The 27,868-nt window shown below is 31.6% G+C and overlaps 8 protein-coding genes across 23 annotated transcripts; 4 read left to right on the top strand and 4 right to left on the bottom strand.

Annotated features, from left to right (window-relative positions):
• Positions 1-471: 471 nt before the first annotated feature.
• LOC124499315 (uncharacterized) lies at positions 472-6,195 on the top strand. 2 transcript variants are annotated; one of them, XM_047063206.2, is made up of 4 exons: positions 472-815; positions 3,393-3,639; positions 3,701-4,217; positions 4,281-6,195. In XM_047063206.2, the coding sequence occupies exons 2-4, from the start codon at positions 3,397-3,399 to the stop codon at positions 5,933-5,935; spliced, it is 2,415 nt and encodes an 804-aa protein (XP_046919162.2). In that variant the 5' UTR covers positions 472-815; positions 3,393-3,396; the 3' UTR covers positions 5,936-6,195. The 2 variants fall into 2 exon arrangements, with proteins under 2 accessions (XP_046919162.2, XP_046919161.2); XM_047063205.2 differs by lacking the exon at positions 472-815 and adding an exon at positions 3,013-3,264.
• On the bottom strand, positions 1,811-2,786 carry LOC124499317 (uncharacterized). Its single transcript, XM_047063208.2, has 2 exons — positions 2,639-2,786; positions 1,811-2,577 (listed from the first exon to the last, which is right to left on the bottom strand). Exons 1-2 carry the CDS (start codon positions 2,685-2,687, stop codon positions 1,871-1,873), a joined length of 756 nt encoding a protein of 251 aa, XP_046919164.2. The 5' UTR covers positions 2,688-2,786; the 3' UTR covers positions 1,811-1,870.
• A 98-nt stretch (positions 6,196-6,293) lies between the features above and the next one.
• Positions 6,294-7,643, bottom strand: LOC124499318 (peptidase 1). Its single transcript, XM_047063209.2, has 5 exons — positions 7,446-7,643; positions 7,263-7,385; positions 6,823-7,206; positions 6,596-6,768; positions 6,294-6,532 (listed from the first exon to the last, which is right to left on the bottom strand). Exons 1-4 carry the CDS (start codon positions 7,530-7,532, stop codon positions 6,751-6,753), a joined length of 612 nt encoding a protein of 203 aa, XP_046919165.1. The 5' UTR covers positions 7,533-7,643; the 3' UTR covers positions 6,294-6,532; positions 6,596-6,750.
• Positions 7,644-8,821: 1,178 nt separating this feature from the next.
• LOC124499316 (peptidase 1) lies at positions 8,822-10,298 on the bottom strand. The gene is made up of 6 exons (XM_047063207.2): positions 10,075-10,298; positions 9,885-10,004; positions 9,510-9,829; positions 9,388-9,451; positions 9,164-9,327; positions 8,822-9,102 (listed from the first exon to the last, which is right to left on the bottom strand). Exons 1-6 carry the CDS (start codon positions 10,162-10,164, stop codon positions 8,895-8,897), a joined length of 966 nt encoding a protein of 321 aa, XP_046919163.1. The 5' UTR covers positions 10,165-10,298; the 3' UTR covers positions 8,822-8,894.
• A 937-nt stretch (positions 10,299-11,235) lies between these two features.
• On the bottom strand, positions 11,236-12,323 carry LOC124500112 (uncharacterized). The gene is given in 3 exon segments (XM_047064154.2): positions 11,236-11,411; positions 11,413-12,035; positions 12,102-12,323. Coding segments are annotated over 3 exon segments (798 nt in total). The 5' UTR covers positions 12,178-12,323; the 3' UTR covers positions 11,236-11,312.
• Positions 12,324-12,520: 197 nt separating this feature from the next.
• LOC124500111 (casein kinase I) lies at positions 12,521-13,884 on the top strand. Its single transcript, XM_047064153.2, has 2 exons — positions 12,521-13,049; positions 13,120-13,884. The coding sequence occupies exons 1-2, from the start codon at positions 12,551-12,553 to the stop codon at positions 13,584-13,586; spliced, it is 966 nt and encodes a 321-aa protein (XP_046920109.1). The 5' UTR covers positions 12,521-12,550; the 3' UTR covers positions 13,587-13,884.
• Positions 13,885-13,915: 31 nt separating this feature from the next.
• On the top strand, positions 13,916-24,295 carry LOC124500110 (uncharacterized). Of its 15 annotated transcripts, none has more exons than XM_075735975.1 (5): positions 13,916-14,140; positions 14,439-14,681; positions 21,233-22,492; positions 22,559-23,680; positions 23,750-24,295. In XM_075735975.1, exons 2-5 carry the CDS (start codon positions 14,642-14,644, stop codon positions 23,758-23,760), a joined length of 2,433 nt encoding a protein of 810 aa, XP_075592090.1. In that variant the 5' UTR covers positions 13,916-14,140; positions 14,439-14,641; the 3' UTR covers positions 23,761-24,295. The 15 variants fall into 15 exon arrangements, with proteins under 15 accessions (XP_075592090.1, XP_046920107.2, XP_046920106.2 ...); XM_047064151.2 differs by having other exon boundaries at positions 13,918-14,681; positions 22,559-22,683; positions 22,747-23,680; XM_047064150.2 differs by having other exon boundaries at positions 13,918-14,681; positions 21,233-22,498; positions 22,559-22,683; positions 22,747-23,680.
• Positions 24,296-24,418: 123 nt separating this feature from the next.
• LOC124499671 (mitochondrial nicotinamide adenine dinucleotide transporter SLC25A51) lies at positions 24,419-26,371 on the top strand. Its single transcript, XM_047063614.2, has 3 exons — positions 24,419-24,846; positions 24,906-25,499; positions 25,561-26,371. The coding sequence occupies exons 2-3, from the start codon at positions 25,008-25,010 to the stop codon at positions 26,068-26,070; spliced, it is 1,002 nt and encodes a 333-aa protein (XP_046919570.2). The 5' UTR covers positions 24,419-24,846; positions 24,906-25,007; the 3' UTR covers positions 26,071-26,371.
• Positions 26,372-27,868: the final 1,497 nt, after the last annotated feature.

Genomic DNA, 27,868 nt, shown 5'->3' with positions numbered 1-27,868 from the left:
GTCATCATCATCAACAACAACCACGACAACAAACAGAATGAAAAATCCGATCAAACCACGACAATCAAGACGTTCTTTTTTTCTTTGGTTCATCGTTGTTTTTTTTTGACCATTTGATGTTTGTTGGTTTCGGAACAGCTGCCACACACACACACACAAACACCGACAAATAGAACCAAAAATATATGATGATGGTGGGTTACAAATAAAACTTACCGAATATACTTGACTCTCATGTATGTATGTTACATATATTCTGAAATATACAGTGATCGATCGTAGTGGTACTCGAATCTACAACAGACAGACACATGGATCCACATATGGCTGTTGCACGATTTCAAAATTTTCATATTATGCCATCTAATGCGTGTATGCGTGTATGTGTGTATTGACACCCGTCATGTCATGAACCAAGAAAAAAAAATGAAAATTATTTAGTTATGCGCGCGGGAGAAATGGTTTTCTCATATGAGTGAAAACTCTCTTTGTGGTTAGTCATTTCTTTAACAACAGAAATAGTGAAAACGAATCTTCATCATCATCATCATCATCATTGACATTCAGGTTACAAACGTATATTACACGAACAACAACAGTGTTTCAACCAAATGAAATAATTCTGGATCCGTTGATTCATCCATCAAATTGTATTATTCAATCAAATGAAAATTATTATTCAATCATCAATAATGCGAAGTTTCATTCATTCATCATCATTTATTTAAAGAACAATTTCTCATCGACATCATTCACTTCTCATTGAATAATTAATTTATTAATTTAATCATTAGAAAAAAAAATAAAAAATCCAGGTATGTATTATATTCCGAGAATTTGAGAATTTGTCTCATTGATTCGTTGAGAATTTTCTTATGAAGGGCAAAATTTTTTTTAAATGCCCATTTTTACTAATATTTGGATTCATTGCTGGTTTTTTCTATTCTAAAAATATAATGAATCATACACATGTCCCATGTGCGTGTGTGTGTGTGTGTGTGTATATGTGTATGAAAATCGAATGAATTTTTTTCTTGGCCGATTTGTAGCCATTGGTTGTGTTGTGGCTTATTTTTAGCTTGAACACAATTATTATGATGATTTTGATGTTATCGCCTTGTTAAATCTAGATATAATAATGAAAAAAAAATACTACGAGACAATAACAATGAACATCAACCAAACTACATATATTTGCAGTAGATTCTTATTTTTCAACAAAGGAAAAAGTATTCTCATTTACACAGTTAACCAGTTTTTTTTCGATAATGAATTGGATTGGATACTTGACACTGATACTGTTGAAAAAAAACTTCATAAAAATGTCATCATCGTGATCGGTTATGACATATTTTTTGTCAAATGATATTTTTTTCCCCTTTTCTGATGCCAGTAACTTATGAAGATGATGATGACAATAAAAAAAAGTTGATCCATTTTATCCACAAGTTGATTTCAATCAAAAAAAAACTTTGTCATGAAATTTAAAATCTCATTACACTTAGACTACAAATCCTGTTTTATTTATCAAAGAAGAACATTAGAGATTCATGATAAAAGTTTCCAATGTTACTCAATTCGAATTCCTTTATAGATAAGTTATTTGTCTTGTTGTTCAAACACCACTACTTGACTTGTCATTAAAAATCATTCATTCATTCGACATAATTCAATTCTAACTACATCAGATCGATAACAAATCAATAAATAAATAGTGTAGTATTGAACTTTGAACATTGAAATGCCTTAATCATTATGATTGTTTGGTAATCCAAGATTTATTTGTTCAAGTCACTCAATAATCAATAACCAGAAACAAACATACCATTTATTTATAATGAAAAAAAATACCGTATACAGTTTATTAATATCAAATTTCAAAATCTGGTTGATTCAAATCATCCAACAATTCTTTCATAAACATTTTTATCGTACCAAACAATTTTAATGTTGAACGGATATTAATTTGATCTTGAATAGAAAAATACAAATCATAACGTGATTGAGCATCGAATTCTGGCAATATGATGTTTTTCAAAAAATCTTCTCTCAAATCATCTAACGCTGTTATCAAGCCATCAATGTCATTCTTCAATAGTTTTTTCGCTGAACTATTTGACCATTTCTTTTCTATATCGCTAAATTCATTAATATTCATTACTTCAGATGATCTGTCTAAAAAATTCTTAAATTGACGATCAAAATTAACATCCGGGTCGATTTCTTCGGCAAAATCAAACATTCCTTGTTTATAAGCCAATAAGTGCATGGTCAATAATTCGGATAAATGTTTCAAGTTTTCACATCGAATCTTTTTTTTCTGATATTGTATATTCAATATTATCTGTGAATTATTGAGTGTCAATAATTTTCGATCGGTTTCAAGCATCACTTTAATCGCCTCGACACGATATTCTCTTATTTTTTTAAGAAAATGGCCAATAATTTCAATTGATTCATTTTGATTGTGTTCATTCTTTTTAAATAGTTGAAATTGTTCGATTAATTCATTGACATCATGTCCATACGAACCACATGAATAATCATCATAAATGAATAATGATTCAGCCATTGTTCCTATTGATATGGAAAAAAATATTATTTATGATTGGAATGAATATTAGGTTTATAATTATACCGGAAAACAAGACCAAAAAGATTGCAAATAACATCATTATTTTTGCCATTTTTCCTGTAATACAACAATATACGATATAATGCGATCACGAGCTACACAATTTGATCACAATGTAGTCTTAAATCAATACTTAAAAACCAAAAAAAAAAAAAAAATATCGATTTCAATTTTTAAGTTTTTCTCGGAAAAAAATATCCATCAAGTACATACTTGACTCTATTTTTCAATGAAAAAAAATGTGATGAGAATATGTTCCATATATTATTAATGATTAATATTGTAATTGTTTATCTCGCTATCCCCCGCGTGTTTAAAAGTAAAAAACATCGATTCCTTTTCATAGGATCAAGTTGTGATTATGTCTGGAAAAAAATAAATTTAATCAGAACATGAATATGAAAAAATGAGGCCAATGAATGAATGAGGATAAAAAGAATTTGAACTACAATTTTGTTCGTCGATCATATGAATACACGCACTTTTTTTTTTTTTTTTTTTGATTAGATACAATTTTGTTCACAATACACAGGCAATAGAATTAATGATTTGATAAGATTTTTTTTCGGCTTGGATCGAACCACACCTTTTTTGATGATTCTGATCTATTTTATTACATTGGAAAAATGGTATTTGGTGGCTTAGTTTTTTTTTTTGATTATCTAATAAATAATATGAACAAAGAATATTTGTTATTTTTTCTTTTGTATCATCAATCTAAATTGATCCAGTTTTTTTTCTTTTCCTTCATATGTAGGACAATGATGTCGGTAATCATCAACTTGCTCCTGGTTATGATCTTTGCTTTTGGTAGTGGCAGCCAGAATCGATTAATGGTATTCGCCGATAGACATACTGTATCGCCATTTTTTTCACCATTATTACCCAAACGTTGTCCATCGCCACCATGTGTCTGTGATGTTGATGATCAAAAACGTAAAACGGTCACCTGTGCAGCATCAATGCAAAACATACCAATCGATAAAATGGATCAAGAGACACAGGTATACCGAGTTTATTATTGATGCAAACAAAAGTTGAATATCAATTTTTCTTGATTAACAGGTGATCAACATAACACCAAAACAGAATCGATACAATTCGTTAACTCTGGGCCGTATATTTACCAATATGACCAATTTAGAAGAGATTCGAATAATCAGAAGTAAATTGCCGGCAATCGGTGAAATGACATTTTGCCCTTTTCATTGTAATCCTTGCCAATCTTCAATCAAAATTATTGATCTAAGCCATAATAATATTAATGCTGTTGTGCAAGGTAATTTCTACTGTCTTGATTCACTGGAAATTTTAGACTTGAGCGATAACAATCTATCCACTGGCTTGCCCTCGGCTCCATTTGGTAAATTATCAAGTTTAATCAAATTGTCATTAGCAAGAAATAAACTTAATCAGCTAGTACCATTGATATTTCATTCGTTAAATTCATTGGAAGAGCTCGATTTAAGTGAGAATCCGCTGTCTGAAATTCGGTCGGATGAGCTTCGAGGCTTGCCTAATCTTCGTCTTCTTAATTTGAATGGTTGTCAATTGGTCAGAATTGATGGTTTTACATTCCGAGGTATATATAAATTATTATATCTGTGTTATTAATGGTATTTAATTCATTTTTCTTAACATCTAGAACTGACAAATTTGGAATATTTGGATCTCAGTGATAATCATCTGAAACATTTGAATCGATCCTCATTTGAAGGTCTCGTGAATTTGCGTGTTCTCCTGCTTCATCGTAATTCGTTGACTGTTTTACCAGACCGAATATTCGCTGGTCTCAATTTGAATAGTTTGGATTTATCAAAAAATCTTATCAACCCGTTGACGAATTGTGTGTTCTGTCAAGCAGACGCAATTAAAAAACTTGATATCTCCAATAACAAAATAACATCGTTTAGTGCTGGTTTACTGGAGCCGATTTCAAATTCTCTGGAACAACTATGCATAGATCGAAATCGATATTTAATTGATTCACCTTCCTCCGTTGTTGCTCTTTTGCAGCCATTACGGCGATTGAAACTTTTATCTGCCACCGAGATTAATCTAGATGAATCACTGCCTGAATCTGCGTTTGATTCTTTGGAATCGTTAGTGTTTCTGAATATATCCAACAATCGTTTAACCGAGCTGAATAGTCGTCTATTGAGTCCAATGGCCATTGCGTTAACTACTTTGGATGTATCGAACAATAAACTACCATTTATTGATCCAAGCACATTTTTAATGTTTCGAAATATGCGATTTCTTTCGCAAGTATATCTACATGGAAATCCTTTTTCTTGTTACCGTTGCCAAATATTACCATTCATTGATTGGCTGAATACTGATCCGGCTGAATATTGGAAAGTTTGCCCGAGATTAACTGATGATCCTGATCGATTGATTCATTGTGCTCGTTGTTCGATTCCATCATCATTGGAAGGCCGATATCTACATGAACCAGGTTTAAATCATGAACTAGAATGGTGTACGAATCCAGAAGTCCAATTACGGCTCACTGCATCCGAACCACAAGTGGGCCTTATATTAGCATTCTTGATCATTCTCAGCTTAGTAGCCCTAATACTGGTTGTTATAGCCATTTATCGAAAACATGGAGCTACATATTATACTCAAGAAGACAAATTAACCTCAAAAGAAGAAATCTATGCAGCAAGTGTGGGCGCACAGCCATTACATTGGACATCGAAGCCTGCCACACCGAATAATCATCGCATGGTTTCATTAACAAGTACAACATCTCGACAAAACACTGTTTGCTCACCGCAATCTTCTATAGAACAACCTACATTATCGACGAATATCAATTATGGTAAAACAGCTATGGTGATGATGACAACTGGTAATCGAGAAGAGGAACAAAAATCGATTATTTGTCATGATGCCGTATGCGTTGGATGTAATCAATGTGCCAATAGTATAGCGGTAAAACAAGTGATTGCATCAATACCGGCTATGACCGAAATTTTGGAGAATTCATTGAGCCAGATTAATAACACCAATCAAATGAATCGAAATGTCTCTATGATAAAAATAAACAATGGAACAGCAGCGGTTATCAAACAAGAACCGCCACCTCTCCCTGTGAAAAAACCATCAATAACTAAAGACGTTGATGAGATTCAGTCTGAACATCAACAACACCTTGATGAATCGGAATCATTGAGACCAGTATTATTTCCACCGATAGAAATCGATCAAACCGATGATCATTATACAAATGTCCATCATCAGCACAATGTCGATGAGAACCATGAAGAGCAAAATGTCAACATTTACATTTGAGCCTTGCATATACTGTTGAATTAATTTTTTCTTTCGTTATATCATCACAAATATGCATATCGTAACCTGGATTGTTTTTCTCAATCTCATAATGATTTGAATCTTGATTTTAAAAATTGCTTATAATAATATAATATTCTGTATAAAAGATTTGCATTTTCATTCATTCAACATTGTGATCATATCCATTTAAGAAATTCCATTCTTATCAAATTTATTCACAAAATTCAATAAATAATTCATTAATAGTTTTTTGTCAATTTTATTCTTTCTTTTCTTAAATTATTTCAATTTTGGAGAAAATTTTGACTCGAATTTGATGGTTGAAAAAATGTGTTTGTCAAAATTATGTGTTGTCGAATCAAATTTCTTCATGATAAATGTAATAATTAAACGGTTACAACATAGGCCCAATCAGCGATGCCCATCAAATCTTTGTTCATTTCCATACGGAAAAAACCTTTCTGTCCCCACGATTGTCCCCAACTATTTTTAACATTCCAATAATCGACACCGTTTTCGCTACCATAGCCGACAACGTTCACAGCATGATAAGTGACTTGACTACCATTATCTTCACGCATTATGGAGTTACCGCTGTTGTATGAAATAGTTTTGGTTAATAATGATAAATACGGAAGGATAATAAAATTAACATACTTATAATGACGGAAAGCCGAAAGATCTTTAATGCCAATGATGACCGAAATGGCAGTATGGTTTTGCGCCAAAATTTGTTTCAAATTTCCTTCATTGACCGGATATATGTGACAAAAATCTTTGATATGATAATGTGTTGAATGTTCGTAATAACGTTAACGACATGGCTCTTCCTACAATGTAAATTATTCAATATAAAATATTATTCAACCAGAAATGGAACTCACACTAGGAAAATATGGATAGACTTTGGCGTCTACAACACCTGTTTTTTGGAGATATTTAAATGCTGTTGGTGGTGCTTCACCATGGCAACCATGAGTAGATGCACAATTCATAAGGTTTTGTACCGAAAGATTTAAGGATTGATTTTTGGTTGCTAGATATGCTGATTCAACCGAAGCAATACAGGAGAAAGCCCAGCAACTACCGCATGGACCTTGTGATTTGACTGATGTCACATAACCCATTGACAGGAGATCAAGACTGGCTGGAACATTTTTCTGTGTAATTTCACAGCCACGTACACCATCATCGTCGATAACACCAGCTGTAATTTGTTCAAAAGTTTCATCACTCATCATCAATTTGGCTTTGAATTCCTCGGTTGACTAAAAATAAATCACGATCATTTTTTGTATGAAATTAACTTTCATTTTGTACATACCAAATCTGAGAATGAATTGATTGCAGCATTATCATGTGTTTGAACAAATTTCAATGAATCAAGAAAATTTTGCCGTGCAATTTCCTCTTGATCAACGCTCTCATATTGTTTATTGAATGCTCTCTAAAATGGGAAAAAATAAAGAATCGTATAAATGAAATGATTTATTTGGATTATACAAACTTTGAATTGTTGAAACGTTTCGATCGAAGATGGCCGAGCATTCACGGCTACAGAACCCAAAATCAACAATGTAAGAATGAATTTCATTTTGTTTTTCAATGGCAATGACGATGGCAAAAAAATATAATCCCATCAAATGAACAATGTTGTTTTTATAAGAACAAGACCATCATATCTTAGATATTAGATCATTATAATAGCTTGATATCGATTTAAGATGATTATAAGTGGAATCATTATTAGCCATCTCTCTCTATATCAAAAATTAATCGATTTTTAAAAATCCTTTTCATTATCGCAAATTGATGTGAAGATAAAACTTTGCCAAGACAATTAATTCAAGGTTTAAAATAAAAAAAACCTAAATTCCGGTTTGATCTTAAACTTCCTTGTCAACATACATGTAATAAACTACGATGTATTGCATCGTCATCGTAATAAGTTCGCAGCAATGTTGGGAAACGGACACTATTGACAGATTGATTGGCACAGTCTTTACCCACTTAACGAAACAGACGAGACAGAAAATGCATTGTGGAAGTAAAGACCGGCTAGTTGGTTTGAAATGGCTAATTGTTTTTCTTCCAATTGTTCTTTTATACGAATTTCATATTGGCATTTCATTCATTCACTTAATTCATTTTAATTCAACACAGAGGCGGATCAACCAATCCATGAGCCCTGGGCGCTAACAACAATAGCTTGCACTAGCGACGCGGGCCCCTCCATTAACTGAATATGAAGAAAAAAATTCTGGGTTCCACCTGAGCAAACAAATTCACGGATATAACAACAATTTATAAATTAGATACAATAAACAAAAACGAAAATAATAATATATCTGTTGTTTACATTTGTTTTAAATTAATTTTTGAATCTCTGGTGAATTGTGTCAAATAATCAGTATTAACATTGTCCAGTCGAATGCATTAATGTTTAAAAGGTGAAGGGCAATTAGACGATGACATATGGTTAAAACCACATCGGCAGGATGCGTCGTCGATGAAATCCATATAAAATGCCTATAAAAATCCATCATTAGCGTTGAAGAACATGTCGAAATTTCCCTGCCCCAAATGTACATATAGGTTTGAAAGTCACTATGAACTTAATGCTCATCTTAAATCATAAAGCTAGGAATATTTTTATGTGTCGAATATGTGGTAATCGATTCTCCAAAAAAGATAGCCTAACCGTTCAAGACCAAGAGGCATTAAGAGATTTATGTAATCATAAAAGAAACGTATTGGACTATCAACTATAGGAAAAATAGGCCAATAACATTTGGCGCCATGATTAACGAAAACAGATATAGATACCTATAGGTATCCTAGAAGACGGAAACAATATCATAAAAGCCGAAACCAAAACAAAAATAAAAGTAAAAAATACTCGCAAGAGTAGTTGTTTTTATTTTGAAAACAAATAAATATATTCAATTTCAAATGTTCACATGATTACAACATATGGATATTGTTCGATCATCATGAGGTTGTTTCCGGCTTGGAAATATCCGTATCCGCTATCACCCCAGGTAGTATCCCAACTGTTTCGTACGATCCAATAATCGACGCCTTGTGTACTTCCGTAACCGACAATGTTGACGGCATGATAGTTTGGTTGATAACCATTGTCATGTTGAATGATTGTTCGTCCACTAAAAAATAAATGATAAAAGATTAAAATTCATCAATTCTTTAATGAATTGCAAAACATACTCATAATGTTGAAAAGCTCTCAAATCTTTAATGCCAATAATGACGGCAATAGCTGTGTGTGTTTGAGTCAAAGCTTCACGGATTTGTTTCACATCTGGTGGATAAATTTGGCAGTAGTTTGAGATACCGTAATGTTGCGAATTTGGTCGTCGGCATTGTTGTTCCTAGCAATTTTTTCAATACAATTTTTGATTTTTATTTAGATTTAATCAAATCAAACTTACTCGTGCAACGTATGGATAGCTTCTTTCTTCAACGACACCATTTTGTTGGATGTATTCGATGCCTCTGATTATTATTGTGATTGTTAATTAATATTGTAATTTTAATTGGAAAGGGACCTAACCTTGGTATTGTATCGCCGTGACATCCGTGTTGAGATGCGCAATCGACGAGTTCCTGTTCAGAAAGATCCAAAGACGTGTTACGGTAGGCCAAATAAGCTGATTCAGTTGCGGCGACACCAGAGAAAGCCCAACATGAACCACAGCCTCCTTGCATACGGATTGGAGTGACAGTTCGCAGTGATCGTAAATCCAATTCCGATGGAACGTTAACCGAATTGATACGGCAAGCGCTTGTTTCGGCATTCAAATCGAATTGAGTTTTGAGTTGTTCAAAAGCTTCAGCACTCATCAAATAACGGTTTTTGAATTCATCCAATGACTAGTAAAAAATATATTGATTGAAAAGTCTAAGAATATGATGATTTTCGACTTACCAAATCGGACAAATGGTTGATGGCACCTTTGTTAGCTTCAACATATTTCAATGATTCCAAAAAGTTTTTACGGGCAACTTCTTCCTCTTCAACGGTGGCATAGTTTTTGTTGAAGGCTTTCTACAATGATCGGCAAAAGTAATTGGATATTATATATGAAATAACAAAATAGAATTAATGGAAAACAAACTTTGAATTCTTCAAAAGTTTTGATTGAAGCTGGACGAGCATAAACAGTGCTCAATACCAACAAAGAGGCAATGGCCAAAACGAATTTCATTTTTGATGAATTTTTAATTTTGATGGAAAAAAAGAAAGAAAAAATCACAATGATAATGAATGAATGGATTCCAATGGTATTTATATAAATCGGATGATTTACAAATTGCAAATGTAAATGATGAAATATCGTTATCATAAGTTTTGTCAGCCCATTAATCGATTATATATCCTGGATTTCAATTGGTTTTTTCCTTTTCATAGCCATCATCTTTGTTATCTAATTTACACACTCAGGTGACTCGATTATAGACATTATTGTTTTAATCAGATTCTATCATTATCATCTTTGCCATCGTCGTATGTAACTATTGGTTGGGCAACACTTTTTTCAAATTGCCTGTGTATATTAATGAAACATATCAATTAATCAATCGATTGATGATCCTCTTCATTCCTCAAGATTGTTGGCCCATTTCGAAAAAGCGGATTAAGATAAGCAACAAATTATCATTATGGCCTTGTGACAATCGATAAATCATAATTTAATACATTTTTTAAAGAATTTAATCATAAGTTTGATTCGTTTGAATTAAAATCACGATTCGAACACAATTCATCATGATACGTCTTTTGTTTGATGTATTCACAAATTATGTGCTAATGATTTAAAAATTATTCTGTTATAGATCATCGATGCCCATTAAATCTTTATGCATCTCAAAATAAAGATTTAAATAAACCACATGATGCTCAAAATTGTTATTGAAGAAATTGTCAAAACAATAATAAAAAATTTCATTTTTTCTTATTGTTCTGATTCAATCGTATGCAATGGTGTCATTGAATGTCAATGAAATGAAAATGAATGAAACAAACTACCAGAAATCTCATTGAAATACTCAACCACCATTGATCCTTGAATCATGATCACTCTATTCAATTATCATCATCAAGATAAAGAATCTATAAAATTTTGTCTCACGATTCCTTACATTCAGAAGAAAATTAACTGTTATCGCCTTGATCTGATCAAGGTTAACAATTAAATATAAAATGATTTGACCTTCGGTTTAGTGATAAAAAAATTGACTAGTTTTGGATTTAGTTTGTTATAGACAGAATTAAAAAATTTTTTCAGTTGTGGTACACAGTTTTATTTTTTTCAATCAATTGATAATGGATATTGATGGATTTGTTAATCATTAATCAAGGATAATGTTTCTGGAATGTTTCCTGAAATTGACGCATAAAATCGGTTAACCATCGGTAATAGCCAAGTGTCGAAGAGATCAATACATGACTTTGGCATAGAAAAATCTAATCCATTTTTATATAGTTCATCATGTGCCGGTGAAATTATGTCTTTGGTAAGACCATCATTTATCTCATCAAATAATTGATGTAGTTTTTGTAGTCGATTGATAATGCTATTTTTATCAACATGTTTGGCTGCTTTTCGAACAAAATCAAATATATCATAATCCAATTGATTGAATATTTCCAGATCGGTCAAATAATGTTTTTCAATATAATTCGACATTTTCATCTGAAATTGGCCATCATCAAATACCTCACGAAGAATGGATGAATGGTCCTCACGAAATCGTAGCAGATCTTGTTCGATCCATTTGAATACCATATATAAACTTTGACATTGTATCGAACGTATATGCCAATAGATCATTAGATTGAAATAATTTTGATTGGAAAATTGTATTTGGTGTTCAGATTGAGCATAGTAACTAATCTGATCATTCAAAGCTGAATATAAGACTTTTGTCTGAGCCAACAATGATTGTAATTCATCATAATTGTCACCAAAATTTGGTTGATTTTTTAACGAATGATAATTCCAAAGAAATTCCGATATATTAGGCACATTTAGGCATTTCATTTCGCCAATTTTCAATGATAAGGTTTTCAAATCTTCTACTCACATGGGCAAAATATATTTCAATTTAAAAAGATTTGACTATGAATGAATAACGAACTTACCATAATCTGCTGAACAGTAGCCAATGAAAAATATAGAGGTCGAAAAGATGATGCAAAACAGATTTTTCAAATCCATTTTTCTTTTGATTGTTGTTTCCAGACTTTTTTTAGATGATTTTTTTTCTATTTTTGAAATCCCCTATGTTTGATCCGTATAAACCAAAAAAAAAAAAAAAAAACAATTAAAAAACGTTTTCTCTGATAATGCTCATGTTGTGATATGGAACCGGAGATGTATTTAACGAACACTAAAATCTGGATGATGCTTGAGTTCTTATCAATCAACAATCGATTATTAGATTTCGAAAATCAAATTAAGATCAATCGGCCAAATTGAAATGAAAAATTTCTTTTTTTTGTTATTCTCAATTGAATTAAGGTTCTAACAATACAGGATGTAAATGATTATAAATGATATGTACTAAGAAAACAATATGCATACGTGACAAATGGCAACCTCGCAGGATACATCCAGCGATTCAGCTATATTGGTCAATCAACGTGTTGGAAATTCAAATTTCACAATTGGCTTTTATGTAACCGGTGGATCGTTCGGTTCACTTTATATCGGTACAAACAATGAAACTGGAGAAAAAGTAGCCATCAAAGTTGAAAGAGCCGATATTGATAAACCACAATTACCATTGGAATATGGATTTTATAAAACATTAGGAAACTATATGATTTTTATACCAAAAATACATTATTTTGGTCCTTGTAAAAATTATAGTGCACTTGTAATGGATCTACTTGGGCCATCTTTATTGAAAATGAATCAAATTTGTGGTGGTCATTTTGGTTTGGTTACGACCACCAAATTAATGATACAAATGCTCAATATTTTCGAATATATACATAGTCAAGGTATCATTTATCGTGATGTGAAACCAGACAATTTCCTATTCGGTCAACCCAATACGTCAAAATGGGCTACAGTCCATATGATTGGTATGACAATTTTTAAAAATTGACTTTTGTTTTTGTTTATTTAACCTTTATTTTCTTGTGTTGGCGATAGATTTAGGATTTTGCAAAAGATATATTAATGAAGATAATCGACATATTAGCTATGTGGAAGGTAAAGGCGTAACGGGAACAGCACGTTATATTAGTGTCAATAATCATGTGGGCCGTGAATTGAGTCGACGAGATGATCTTGAAGCTATAATTTATATGATCATCTTTCTACATAAAGGCCAATTACCATGGCAAGGATTGAACGTTGCTGATTTACGTGAAAGAACCAAACAGATCGGTATAATCAAAATGACGACAACAAGTAAAGAACTTTGTTCAAATATGCCAGTTGAATATGAGAATTTTCTTGAAATTGTGAAGAAAATTCGTTTCAATGAACGCCCACCCTATCGTCAGATAATAAGCCAATTTCGATATGTCTTATTTCGTATGGGCATTACAGCCGATGATAATTATTATGACTGGGATCAATCACATCAACCAAGATCCGAAAATAAACGGCTTTAAAATTCAGACATCAGAAAAATTATTTGCTGTTCTTGCTATCACACTACTAATACACTCATACCCCGCTTAACGCTGCCCCGTTTAGCGCTGATTCGATATAACGCTGTATAATTACCCTACATTGCATTACATTGTTACATTGTATATGAAGGGTAAAAATGCATTATGTAAAGATAGCCCCGCTTAGCGCTGTTTCGCTTAACGCTCAGAATTTTTGGAACGTAACCCCCGCGTTAAGCGGGGTATTACTGTATATGGTGAAAAGTAAATAAATATTCTTATCATATTAAAAGTATGAATAAATTCAAAAAATACACAAGATAAGAATCGATAAAAATCTTTGTTCACAATCAATCAATCTTCGAATGATGATGAATTATAATCAGTAAAGCTGTGAAAAAAAACAGGCCAAGCCAAACCAGATCAAATCTGATATCGAACCCACCCATTCATTGACAGCTGTTTGTTTTATCAATTTAAAAATTTTTGACTAAATTTTGATTCATGTGCCATAAATTCTTCTTGACCTTGATTTTGTGCGTGTTTATTCAATGGTATGATTATTGATTCATGGTCATTGGTAAAATTGAATGTTGGCTCGTCGTTAATTAGAAAACCAAACGAAACACAAACACAAAGACCATAAAAATAAAATGACTGTCACTGACTTTTACACACACACACACAACAAGTACACAATATTAACACTCAGTAGGTACAAGCGTGAGAGAATCGAATTTGTAATTATAATTAAAAGATTAAACCAATCGTTATTATAACAAAGACAAGCTAAAAAAATTCAATGAATAAATGAATAGATTCCGTTATTTTATTCTATTTTTTTTTACCAAGAAAAACCAACCCTTTTTCTACACTTCAACAAGAAATTGAAAAAAATTACTTCATATTCCAAACGAACCATATGAAGAACCCAGTTCATTTTCGAGAATATAAAAAGTGAATTGTAAATTGACCATTCTAACAAAATGAACTAAGTTGCTAATTGGTGGGAACAAGCAGCGAACATTTATTCAGTGTTCAAAAAGTTGAAAATTATGATTGAAATTTGTGATAATAAATATTATGTTAATGATGGTAAGTTTTGTTTTTATTGGAATTTCAAGATTTTGAAACTTTTAAAATTCTCTCAAATACACATTCTATAGAATGTTAAAATGTTTGTACTGATGGGCGCCATTAGAGGGCGACACTAATCAACATTGCGTTTGTACTCGTTTTTTTCCCATTTCCTTTTTCATCATCAATTTATTTATTTGCTTTCATTCATGTGTTCATTACAGAATAATGATTGACTTTATATATCAATATAACTTTGAAACAATTCATTCAAATAAATATTAGCATAATAAATGATTAAAATGAAAGGTAAGTTTTGTATTGAATTTTTTGTTTTGTTTTGTTTATTTCTTTAGTACATGATACTTGATGATTGACTCATCACAGTTTCATTATCATCATCATCATCATCATATAGTGAATCAGGCACGTTTTTTTCATTATGCTTTTCAAAAATTGTTTTTTTTTCACCTTTATATTTATATTTTGATTTTTAGTGATTTTGATTGAAATTGTTCTAAAAATTATTGACAACAATGACAATGACTTTGTTTATTTTGTTTATAATTTGACCATAAGATCAATGGATTTTAATGTTATTCTTTTGTGTCGATATTAATGAATTTGGCTCAAATTTCTAAACTGTTCGATGATTTGTATCAAATGTACTCCATATAATTTTTAAAGGTACTTTTGAATACCCAAATACACACACGCACCCGCATCCATTATCACACTTGTCTATCATAACCAATTTGAGGCAATTTTTTACTATATATTTTGAGTGTTTCAATACAATCGAATCAATCAATTTGATGATAATGAGTTTTTCCATAGCATATTATTATTGTATATATTGTTCTAATGAATGAATGAATGAATGTAGATAAGCAAATCAAGTATACAGACATCAAGCAGTCAGTTTTAGCATATAGCATAGTTATTTGATTTTTTTCTATATTAATTATTAACAATTTTAGATCAATTTGATACATGGGAATGTATTACGCAATTCTTTGCATTTATTGATGTGTGTCTAATCTTATCCATACAATCTATCGATCGATCAATCAATTGATTGAATGATTTACTCAATTTTTCTATGCCCATTTTTTTCTGTAACTAAACAAGAAAAAAAAATGATGAGAAAAACTTTATAGATTCAAATATTTGTTTTTTTTTCTGGTAATGAAAATATTTGCAAGACACTCCTCTCTTAAATTGTGAAGATTTACTTTTAGATTTTGCTAAATGAGTTTTTTTTTTGAAGGGTTTTATGAATACATTATTATTATTATATTCCACCCACTAATAGATATTGCCATTCACTGATATTTATGATCACAAAAATTGGATTTTTCTCGCTAGTTTTCTATGATTTATCATTTTATTTAAAAAAAAAATAATAAAATGTACAATGAATGACATTGTTTATTGAAAAAAAATCCTTTCTAATGAAAAAAAAAATGAAAACACCATTTTGCTTAAAACAATGTCATCTGTATACAATGATACAATTTTCCGGTGGCAAGCGAGAATAAAAAAAAAAATTAGCAGTTGTAGTGTCACCACATAGGCGATAAATTATTTTCCAAAAATTGTTCGTTGTTATTGATGAGAGATTTTTTTCTTGGTCTTCAAATATTGAAAATAAATTTTTGGTTATTTTTTTTCAAAAGTTTTTAATGAAACTTCCCATTTTTTTTCACTTGCATTCTAAAACAACAACTACAACATTCATTCATCGATTGATTGATTGTTGATAAAATTCTGATTTGATTCATTTTCTTTAGTAGATAAATTCATTTTCATCATTGAAAATTGTGCCTATCCGTTATCGTATCATCAAAAAAAAAAAAAAATAATCGTTAGTTTAGGTTTAAAAACACTGTCATATACCTACTAACCTATTTGGCATTAATATAATATATTTCTAAGCCGTTTGATTATAAATCGATCGATCGACAGATGATAATCCGGAAACATCTTGTTTCACAATTGATAAAAAAAAATATTTCAAACCATTCAGACATTTCAAAGTTCTTTTCTCCAAATTCAAATTGCACGTGATTGTTCAATGATTATTATGATTGATAAATGATGAACAATTTTTTTTCATCCGTATTGAAATTTGAGATATTAAGTCTGAAAAAAAAATTTATCCATCTTATTTTGATGAGATATTTTCCACAATTTCATGTTTGATTTTTGGCCAAATTTTTCATTTCAATGTCATCATTACTGGTTATTATCATTATTACCAATCGCGATTGTGATGAATAAAATAAAAAAGATTTGACAATGAATAAAAATTGTTGCAAAATAGATATCTATCTTTTTTTTTCTTATACACAAATAAAATTGATAAACTTCATCATTTGTATAATGCCTAAAATTTCAGTTTTTTCTAATAGAAAAAAAAATTCTTAAAAATCATGAATAGAAAAAAAATTCTCATTGAATCTTAGTTCTAATAAAATTTAGTAGTATGGGTGTTCCATAATTAGATTTTTACTTTTATTTTATTATTTAAATGACTAGTGTTACTTTTAAACTATTTGTTTTTACTTGTGAAATCGCTTGCAATAAAATCACATTCTTGGAGCGTTGGCCAAAGTCCGTTCATGGACTAACATATTATCTGGCTCAAAAAATTCCATTCCTGATCTATCAATGGTTTTTTCCGAGATAAATTTCTCATGGTTTTTGGTTGGCTGAAGCTAGCGAAGATGAAGAAATTAACATCAAGAAGTTGTTCAAGAAGAAGTGGTTTCAAGAAGAACGTTTTCCCGTTGCAGTCATGGATATGGCCAGAAAGGAAATCAAAGAACTTTTAGAGATGGACATCCATCGCAAAAGTCGGCATAGTGGGTGGACGGCTCAAATCGTTCCAATTAAAAAGAAAGATATAACGTTAAGACTAGCGTGAAGCCTAGTTATCCGATGCCAAGAATTATTCCTTTTTGATGATAAAACCCAATTGTACGAAAAATGCACTGTTCAAATCAAATGTAACACTAACATTCTATGGAACCGATTCGAATGAAACACAACAAATCACAAATAAAAGACGACAATAACAACAGTCACATGGATTGTCCAACAAAAAATCTATATTAAATAATATACCTTGATCAATTGGTGATGATGATGCTACGGTTACCCATTAAAAATGTTTTATCACCACCATTGTTCTTGTTAGCCACTATGGTTGATGATACTGCCGCACATCATCAGCAAATAATAACAAAATCTCAATGGTCCAAAATGGCAACTCTAACTAGAAAGAGCTTGGCTGATAATGGTTGATAATCACCACCTCCAAAAGTCACTACCAACCTGCAATGATCTAATGACGTATGAATCAATTATGGAATTACCAGCAGTAAAATAACCACGGCAGCTACCAAAAAACAACGATAAGGATGATTATGAAGATTATTTGGAGTGATAAACTGAATTATTATAACACTAAAGCAGCAATGATACATAAGAAGCAACAAACATATAGCAATAATAACAAGACTGATTTGATAATGGAACCGCGTCAACAGCAACGAGCATCAACTACAACGATAATAGACCGAAAATCAAGATCGACATTAAATATGGATATTATATTGGCGCCCAATCATAATTTGACTGTTGGATGTGATGCACATGACAATAATACATCATCATCACCATTATTGATCATATCTTCGCCCTCATCGTCGACGATCATTGAAAATAATCGCTTTGTAGCTGATGGCAATGATGATCATCATTCATTTCTCATCGATATAATATCCAAATCGTATGGATCATCTCATTCTCCGTCTACCGTTATTGTTGACCTAGTAAAGACAACATTATCGTCAAACAAACATTTGATAGGATCCCGACCTCAACAACAATCAGAAATATCAACAACATCGACAACAACAACAACTGAATCATCGATTCATCAACAACAAAATACTTCTATTGCTGTTGTTAGTGTCGGTGATGATTTGCCGGCATTTATTCCGAATAGATTCGGTTGTCAGCAGCGACCGACTAAATTTTTGGACAAAATTCAATATTACGATGAGGATGATGATAAAAATTTATTAATGCAAATAATACCACAAATAAATATTATAGTAGCCATAATAATAACAATGACAACCACGACAAGACAAATGTTCTCTTGAACCATCAGGCAATATCAACAGACAAAAATGAAAGCATCGTTTCTACTACTTTTCCAATTGATGATTATTGCTGCCTTACAAACAAAAACAACAACAGTGTCAGTGGCGCCAAAGTTGAACGAACATCAAATGAGTATAATGTGAATGAATTTTCTATATTACGAGATAAACAAGTGCTGAATATTATTTAACCTGAATTCGATAAAATTGATCAACAATCAAATCATCAAAATTGTGATCTCAATTCAACATATAAATACGGCTTAACAAGTGAAAAGACAAAATTTTATAATTTAAATAATCTAAGTTTGTATGAAAACAAATTTTGACGATTCAATATTTTTTCTATCAATAATAACTCCCATGGTTCGATTTCCGATTTTGATTAATCGATGAAAAAATAGTACACCGAAAAAATGAACTTCTTCCCCTGTTAGCAGTAAAAGTGTTGACTTTTATGTACCAATTTTTTTTGTTATTAGGGAAAATTCTTCATATGTTCAAGTTTGGGCAAAAAATTTAACACTTTGTTTGATGACTCAAAATGACTCATCAAATCTCGAGTGACCATAGATCAAGTTGAATTTTGAGCGCTTAAAAATTCATGAAATAATATTCTTCTAGTGTATTGCTAAAAAATATCAAATAATTGTTTAATTAAAAACAGGTGACTAATATTATACTAACAGAAAGAGAAAGAGACTTTATTTTACAACTTGTTAATCAACCATTTGAAAACCTGCTAATAGTTGAAAGATTATGTCTTAGTCATCACTCTCGTATAAATAGACCCTGCTAGGCTGACATTTGAAAAAAGACAAAGTTTTTCATATACAATATGTTGCCATAGTGTTTATATTGTATTTCAAAGCTGCAAAAATAATTTTTTTTTAAAGAATGCTTTTTACCTGACACCCACTTCAAACACAAAGATCGGTGTCATTCAGCATTCAATGTTATGGACATATTTGACAAGATTTGTGCTGTTAATAATCATAACAATAACTACAATGATACGGCTGACCAAGAAATTCAGGCTATGGAAAAATTTATTCTAGGCGAAGATCTTTGGGATGAAAATAATAATAAATTGATCATGAATTACGGCCATCATCATGATGATGATATTGATTCGAATGGAAAGCAAAAAAGGCTTTCCACGACAGAAGCTTCAGGACAAAAGTTTATCGCTAAAGAACATGACGCTGTGTAGACAACAATTGTTATATCCATCGAACGGATAACAGCAATTCCTTTGGCGGTGGATGTGTTGAAGATTCACAGCCACCTCTAAAAAAGTTGATCATCAAAACAGAACTACAACCACAAATGTTAGAACAGCAGCAATAACAAAAACAACAAAATCAGGTTGGCCAACATTTCCTTTATCCTATTTCCGAATCATCGAATACGACGACAAAGGCATCAACAATAACGACAACAGAAACGACAATTGTCGTTAATAATTATGTGATGTCCTGTCAAGGACATCGTAAAAAGAGATCGGATTTCCCTTTCCTCCTTGCATCCATTCTTGGATGAAAATCATTGAATCGGCTAAGACCGCTTGGAAAAAACATGGTCATGAATCATAAAACGATTGAATGAATTTATGACGAACAACGATGAAAGCTTCATATCAACCGATATTAATAGAAAACTTTATTGTTATCCCCACTTTCGATCGAGGTCGTTGATAAAAAGAACCAGTTATTACCATAGGACCTGAATTCGATCAACTACCAAGGCCTACCATTTGAATGGAGAGAGTTTACCTTAATATAATCAAATCACATGGCCGATCCATGTAGTAGAATAATATAAAAGGCCTAGCCAAATTGTGATTCGATACCTTATTTGCTGACTGAACGATATTAAACAGCCGAGTCTTCAAGAAATTGATTTTTTCATTTCAATCTTCATTTTTTTTTATTAAATTTCCTTTTTATATTTTAAATTTGTGTTGTGTCCACACATCATCGATTGACTGTGATTCAATTAATGTCAATAGTAATGAAGATGAAATAATCAATAATACAAATGTTTTTTGTTTTATGTCATTCCGCATCAAACCAATTTTGTTTGTGTAAAAAATATGTTCCAGTTTGAATACAAACAACAGTAAGCACAAAGAAATCCAGATCATTAATAATAGAACATCGAAAAAATTACTTATCAAACCCCAAGTCTTTGTTATGTCTTGGCCATTGCTTTTGACTAAGATCTTGTAAGATTACAAAAACAAAAAATTATCTATCATCGATGAACGAAATTGAATTGAAATGATCCTAAGCTAGTTAATCATTATGTATTGAACTTAAAAACTATGATTACCCTTTTAATAATGATGATGATTATTTTTTTTTATTCCCTCCAATCAATGTGAACAAATAGAATATAGTGCCGCCGACGCCACCACTTCTTCCGCTGTTTGGCAATCATCGCCATCATCGGTGACAACAGCTACTGGCGCTACAAAACGTGAGGCACCATATAAACCAGATTCCTTCGACAATTGTACTCGATCACCGTCAGAGGATGATGAACCTCCCCCACGAAAATCATTTAAATTTAATGTGATTTATCTGGAAAATTCCACGCCACAAACACATCAACGACAATCTCATTATTCACCATCGATGACCATATATTCATTATCTGATCTTGAGCATCAACAATTTGCTAATTATCATTATAATAATCAATTATTGAATCAAATTCAAGAATCAAACATGACTTTGACATCATCAAATAGTTTACACAATAATAATAACCATCAAGTACAAGAATCGTCATCCCCATCAATTGGTGATGGAACATCTCCGTCTGGATCATCTTCAATTGTCAATCCAACACCGCCAGTGATGAATCTTTCGGAAAGCGGTTCACCACAGCAAAGATCACAACATCTCACAACAAATACACCGCCATCTTCAACACCGCCATCATCCTCATCTTCACCATCAACATCAATTCCGACATCTGGACATTTGTTTATATCGACGGCAAAAAAGTCTGTTTCAGCCTCAGCATCAAATTCTACCATGATCAATGATAATCAACAGCAACAAGTGATCACAACAACATTAGCACAGCAACAACAAGAATCACCATATTTTGTCTATAGCAACGATGCTAGCCCACATTTGTCTCCGGATCAATTAACAACAAATAATAATATTGGACAAAATCTTGCTCTGAATCATCATCATCATCAGCATAATCATCAACAACAACAACGATCTGCGATCGCTCCACAAAGTGCTACCGCTATTGTTCATCATCAGCAACAGCAACAATTAGCGACCACTACAGGATTAACTCAATCGAATTATCTCAATCACCATCATATTGGCCATCATCATTCATCATCACCGCAATCTGATCTGCCACAATTGGTTGTGCAACAATTTAATCCGGCTCTGAATTCGGCCGTACGTTTATTCGCTCCAACTTCTCAACGATCAATTAGTAATCGTTCAGTACAAAGTCACGCATTCAATGCTACTCCAATGTATGCTGCCACATTCGACACTGCTGCAGCAACTGGAACTGTCAATGGAAATGCAGCTAACGTCATTGGATCACCATCACCATCTAGTTCATTATCTAATTTCACCTTTGCAAATGATACTCGTGAATGTGTCAATTGTGGTAAGAGTTAGTATAATTTTTTACATAAAAATTGGTTCCAAAATTAAAACTTTATTATCATCTTAGGTGCCGTATCTACTCCTCTTTGGCGTCGTGATGGCACAGGCCATTATTTATGCAATGCATGTGGTCTATATCATAAATCCAATGGCAATAGTCGCCCATTGGTTCGAAATCAACGACGACTATCGGTATGTTGTTTTTATAAACTTGGTCTTTTTTCATTTATTTTTTTTTTCATTCCATTGTCACAGAGTACTAATCGACGAACAGGTATGAAATGTTCTAATTGTACAACAACCACAACATCATTATGGCGCCGAAATAATAATGGTGATCCCGTCTGTAACGCATGTGGGCTTTATTTCAAATTACATGGCGTTCACCGCCCATTAACAATGAAAAAAGATCAGATACAGACCAGAAAACGGAAACCGAAATCAATGGCAAACACACCAACGTCATCATTAGCCGCACATCAAAATAATGCTGCTTCAGCAGCCGCTGCAGTAGCTGCTAGTGTTAACAATATTGGTGCTTCTAATTCGGCTGTGTTAGCCGCTGGAAATCATACAATTACTGCTCCAGTCTCTGCTTCAACAATTTTTAGGAATGGTTTAGTTCAAGCCAGTCCACAACAACAGCAACATTTTCTATCTTCACTTCCGCCTTATTTGTTCGCAAACAATGCTCATACTCCTGTTCACCATCATCAACCATCTTTTGTTGGCTTATCGAATGTCGCTCATCAAAGTAGCTTAGGCATTGGTGGCAATAATAGTGGTGGTGGCACAAGTTTCGGATCTACACGAACCACAGGATCAATCAGTGATATGGCAGCAGCTGCAGCGGCAGCTGCTGCCGCAGCCGCTGCTGCTGTTTCTGGGGTTAGCCCAAATTCTGCTGCCGCATCTCAACATCTACAATTTAGTGGTGGCGAATCCTATAGCGGTAATTGCGGAGTTGGCCTAACTCATCATTTTGGACCAAATGCCATAGGTGACAGTACGATGGCAGCTATAATTAATAATGACAGTCTTGATTTGTTGAATCAGCATCATCATCATCATAATTCTATACCGGCATCACCAGATAGTACTAATCAACAACAGCAGCAGCAGCAAACATCTAATAATAATGATAATGAGCAGAATCAACAACAATTTTATTCATCTTTATCGACACGAGGTTGGTTTTTTAGTTCGGTCAGTTAAAGTTCATTTTAATGATTCTTGCATCTACTTTTTTGTCATACAGAATCTTCTTGATTATCATCAACTTCAATATTTTAAATCATAACTATCAAAATGTTATTCAGTCAACCTACAAATGCCTCGACTGCCAGATATGATGGCTTACATTTATGGAATTCTTCGTTACAAATCAAACTTAACGATTCTAACTCATCGAATCAAATCAATTCACATTGAATCATCGAATCAATTCATAGAATCATATCATTTAACTTATCATTTTTATTATAACTAGAAAAAAAAATTTGAAATCGTGCCTAAATTTCAAATCTTGAAGCTGATATCATCCAACTGCTGCTCATTCTTTGTTTCACTTGATTATTTGTTATGTTTTTCTTATGTGACATTTACATTCTTGATTCATATATATTATTCATATATTTTTTCTAATTTCACATTTTTTGATTCACTCTATATATATATTATAATTTAAGCATAATAATTTTCTCATTTGTATTCATTTAGCTGTCACATGTTTTTGCTTAATGATCAATTTAAACTTTATGAATTGAATATCATAATTATAAAATAAAATTTCTTTTTTCTTTTTTTATTCTGTTGTTTTATTTTGAATGGAAAAATGTTTGTCATTTTGAGGCTTTCCGGTACACAAATCACTTGTTACTTTTGATTGCGCCATCTATCTTACATATTATAAGATTTTTTTATGGTTATTTTCTTCGGAAATATCCATCAGCTGTGTGAGCTATAAATTGTTTCCATTTTTATTTTCATTTTTTTTAAATATAAAAAATGAAAAAATGATTCAATTTGCATAACTAAAATTTATCTATCTATCTACATTGAATCCACTGATCAACTATTAACTAGAAACTGGGATTTGTTGGAGAATTCCATGAAAAAACTATGTTTCTAAGAAAAAATTTAAAAATTTGTTAAATTGTAATTTATTTGTTTTATTAAAAAAACATGTTTTATCGTTTTGATGTTGATATATTGTTTTCATATTATGGTGAAGGAATATCGCCAATTTTTACAATGAATTATATTATTAATTTGAATCATCATAATTGTGTAATTTTTGGACCATTTTGAACTCATTGCTATGAAATTGATAATCAAACCAAAGGAAAGAATAAGGTGAGTTCATTTTTATTTTAATTTTTTAACATTTATTCAAATTATCATTTTAATTTCAGAATGTTTTATCTTCAACTTAATTGAGAATGAATTAGAATTCAATCAAAGTTATCAGTCTCTATCTTACCAACTCATAATTTCGTTATCCATTATTATCAAAAATGAATATTTTAAACTATAAGAATGATCATCAGGAATCTCATCACCCTCATAACAGCACGAATACAACTACCAATATTGCAATAACCGGCAATAGTGTCACACAGATTGATCACCATCCGATCATTGATAGTTGTCAACTATCCGATTATTTATGTGGTTTTGGTGCAGCTATTGTAAACGTATACGCAACATTTCCGATTAATAAATTAATTTTTCGCCAAATGCTCCATGGACAATCGGTGCGTAAAGCTACTGCCACATTACGATCCGAAGGCATTGGTCGTCTTTATCGTGGCATTGCCCCGCCATTAATACAACGTTCAATCACATTATCGATAATGTTCGGAACATTTGGTACCTATCATTCATTATTGGATCATTATGCCGATCAAATCATGCCATCATATGCACGTTTTTGTCTGTCAGCTTTTTTAGCTGGTTCAACTGAAGCTATCATGTGTCCTTTAGAACGAGTGCAAATGCTTCTACAGGTAAATATTTTGATCGATTGACATGTTTCTCAATCATTTTTTTTTCTTTCTAATGAAAAAGGATGACCGCCTTCATAACCGTTATGCGAATACAGTGGATGCCTTTAAAAAATTACGTATTCACGGTATAAAAGAATATTATCGTGGTCTTACTGCCATTATTCTGCGTAATGGTCCATCAAACATTCTGTTTTTCACGTTTCGAAATAAAATTAAAAATCATCTACCACAAAATATGGGCCACCACGAATCCTATATGACTGAAATGATTAAAGATTTTATATCTGGTTCGATTGTTGGTGCATTAATATCCACATTGTTTTATCCATTGAATGTGGTTCGGACCAGGATGCAAACACAATCACCTGGAGCAAAACATTTAAACATATTTGAAGCGGCTATAGATATTTACAATCAACGTGATCGCAACTTACGTCGAATATTCCGTGGTGTTCACATCAATTATAGCCGTTCATTTTTATCCTGGGGCATCGTGAATGCTTGTTATGAATTATTCCATAAGTTATTTTTTCTTACAAATCAACACAATGATGATCATAATGACAGATGATGGTCATCTTAAAAACTTATTTATGTAAAAAAAAAATTGGACACTAATCTAAAATTTGAATCGTAAAATTTATCGTTTGTCATTACTAATAGAAAAACCTATAGCCGCACACAAAAATTATTTGTGAATTGATGATATCATCTACCAAAATTCTTTTGATTGTATCTAGTCTATTTGTGAATATGATAATTTTGTTTTCAATTATTCATATTGTTTTTGTTGATTAATGTTGTTTTGTAAATAGCTTGAAACCGAAAGAAAATAAGAAAGACAGAAAGAATAAACAAAAATTTCTCCTTCATATATCTCTTTATGTATTTTATTTGAATTAAGACTTGTAAGATTATCTCCAAAAAAAATTTGTTATGATTGGAAAAGGCAAATTTTATCGATTCCAATAGCTATACACATTATCATACTAACCATGTCAATCATTTCTATCGTTTTCATTACATTTTGGGATATCGACAAATATAAGTGATGATGATGATGATGATACATAGATTTTTTCGAATGTAAAGATCATCATTAAATTTATTTTTCCATTCCATCACCAATCGAAAGTGGCGGAAATGATGATGATGATCAAATCGAATCAATCATTGGCATTTTCATGTCATTTGATTTAATATTTAATGAAAGTTAACAACCATTTTTTCAACATACATTAAAAATTGAAATGAAATAATGACATCTGAACACCGTTTAGTCTTTGCATTCCTTCTTGCAATGAAATCAATTTATCTGATTGAATATAATGGAAAAAAACAAATTGATGATCAAATCTAAACTAGATATTTATACCAAATGAATGAGAAAATCATTGAATTGAATGTGTGTTCATATGATTTTTTTAATTTTTTTTTATTTTTTCAAGATATTTCCCAATGTTTTGAATTTTTTTTTTCGTTTAGATTTCCTGGTTGTTGTTAAGCTGTAATGATGATATGTCCAATGATGATGATCGTTTCGATCAGGATTGCTTTATGATCAGATAAGTCGTATTGGTTTGCGTTTCGTGGCTTCTTTAGTTCGAATGACCAAATGTTGGTCAATGATTTGAATCTATACAAACTTATTTTTTTTCATAAACTCAATATGTATGGTGAAAAATTGAAAGTAGAAGAGAGGAAGCTGCTAAATAGTCAAACGATAACCTGTTGATCATCGATAATTACTGTACATCGTTACGAATGAAACGAAACGAGCATTGATTTTTATATGTATAAAAGTATAAAATTACACTCGTAACCCATTCGTATGTGGGTTGCTTTCAAAAGTGAATTTTTTTTTCTATTTTTAGTACATGAAAAATCTCGATTTTAATTCTCCACTGATTATTAGGCCAGCAAAAATCAAAATAAAAATGAACATGCTTTGAAGCATTTTAGTAAAAAATATTCAATGTCGTTGCCGATTGTCAAAATTGACAATTATTGCAAGAGAAAAATATTAATGTAATAAATTCAATATATCAAATATGTTTTCATATGAATATTTCATAAAATCAATGAAAGATTTCAAGATTAAACCGTTAAAATTTAATATTCATTGCTATACAAGAAAAAACAAATGTTTCTAATGCGCTTATTTTGTGGTTACCATTATCAATGATATTGTTGATTGTAATCGGCTAAAAAGCGTGTCCATTCTCATCATCATTTAACAATATACAAAAATGATTTTGATGATGATAATGGAATTATAGCTATAAAAGTGATGATGATTTGTTCATTATAAACAACAAATTGCCTATTTGAACTCCACGAATGCATTATTATTTCAGATGTAATCGATC

Source organism: Dermatophagoides farinae, chromosome 2 (assembly GCF_024713945.1).
Source record: "Dermatophagoides farinae isolate YC_2012a chromosome 2, ASM2471394v1, whole genome shotgun sequence".
NCBI lineage: Eukaryota > Metazoa > Arthropoda > Arachnida > Sarcoptiformes > Pyroglyphidae > Dermatophagoides > Dermatophagoides farinae.
Note: the sequence above shows the minus strand (reverse complement) of the source record. Positions and strands in the feature narration are given on the sequence as shown.